A 1,669-nucleotide genomic window follows, 5' to 3' on the forward strand; every position below is an offset into this window, starting at 1 on the left:
ATAAATTAGGAGTTTGGGATTAACATATACACACTACTATGTGTAAAATAGATAACCAGCAAGGACCTACTGTATAGCACAGTAATAACCTATAAGGGAGAAGAATCTGAAAAAGAGTAGGTACATATATGTATAACTGTCTCACTTTGCTGTACACCTGAAACTAACACAACATTGTAAATCAACTAGATTCCAATAAAAACTTCTACCTCCCTATGTACGTAGCAATATTCACCAAAATACTAAACTTACAGCCATTTATCATATGGTCAGCCGTGAACTGGCTGCTGTTCAGCGTTTACCAGCACTTCAGCTGAAAAGTTTGTTATTTGAGACTAACCATCAAAGGAATGTATTTGCTTCTATTTCTCTGACTCTCTATGCTTGATCCCTGAGGAAACTTATATCCCCAGGAAGCAATATAACTAGAATACGTAATCTTAACTTCCCACAGAAATAGCTTTTTCGAGATATAATAATTTTCGTGATATAATTATTTTGAGATATAATAATTTTCGAGATCTAATACTCGGTCAACTTTTTATAGAAGTTTGCTATACGAAGAACTCTTTTCTTTAAATATTTATTTATTTATTTGGCTGCGTTGGGTTTTAGTTGTGGCACATGGACTTCTCTCTAGTTGTGGTGCACGGGGTCCAGAGTGCATGGGCTTAGTTGCCCCACGGCATGTGGGACCTTAGCTCCCTGACCAGGGATCGAACCCGCGTCCCCTGCATTGGAAAGTGGATTCTTAACCACTGGACCACCAGGGAAGTCCCACGAATAACTTTTTTTTAACAGGAGTCTAATGTTAAAATATAGTCCAATTTGTACCCTATTGTCCCTTATGAAAATGTGTTTTGGGTATTTCGTGAAAGGAAATTTCTCTAATAGACTTTTTTTGTATATGAAATTTTATTACTACCATGTTTGCATCATCAAAACTTATCATCTTGGTTTTTTCTTCTTGCCTTTGCATAAGGCCAAGAGAGAGACATTGGCTACTTTGACAAATTTAAAGTGGACTCCAGGAATGTCACCAACAGCATGGCCTTTTGCAACCAAATCCAGCACCAGAACTTCATCATTTTCTGCAGTAAAGTTCAAGCAACCATCATTGGGTAAGAAAGCTGTGAGTTTCTTGCTCCTCTTGATCAGCTGGCCCCTGAAACACTTCCCGATGGCAGAATTTACCTGTTTGGCTTCAACTCTGACATTTTCTAGCAAAATTCCCTTTGCATGTGAAGTGCCTCCTGAGGGGCTGACCTTCAGGGCTGTCCCCAGATGGGCTTTCTTGTACTGCTTATCGTGCCACTTCTGGTCCTGATGGTGGCTGCAGAGCTTCCTGGCAATATGACCTTGACACTTGCCCATCCCATTGGTGCTGCTGGCCCGAGGGAAAGATCTAACAGGCTTTTTTTTTCCCCAATTGTGGTAAAATACACTTGACTTAAAACTTACCATCTTAACCATCTTAAAGTGTAAAGTTCAGTAATGTTAAGTATATTCACATTGACACTCAATCAATCTCCAGAACCTTTCATCCTACAAAACTGGAACTCTATACACATTGTGATGGTTAATTGTGTGTGTGTGTGTGTGTGTGTGTGTGTGTGTGTGTGTGTGTGTGTGTGGTACGCGGGCCTCTCACTGTTGTGGCCTCTCCCGT

The 1,669-nt window shown here is 40.1% G+C and overlaps 1 protein-coding gene across 1 annotated transcript; it reads right to left on the reverse strand.

The window, feature by feature from the left end:
• Window positions 1-948: 948 nt before the first annotated feature.
• LOC309821823 (small ribosomal subunit protein uS12-like) lies at window positions 949-1,374 on the reverse strand (the record flags this gene model as incomplete). The annotated part of the gene is made up of 1 exon (XM_082653304.1): window positions 949-1,374. One exon carries the CDS (start codon window positions 1,372-1,374, stop codon window positions 949-951), a length of 426 nt encoding a protein of 141 aa, XP_082509430.1.
• Between the last annotated feature and the right edge of the window lie 295 nt (window positions 1,375-1,669).

This window comes from Grampus griseus (assembly GCF_964374135.1).
Source record: "Grampus griseus genome assembly, chromosome: 4".
NCBI classification, from domain to species: Eukaryota; Metazoa; Chordata; class Mammalia; order Artiodactyla; family Delphinidae; genus Grampus; species Grampus griseus.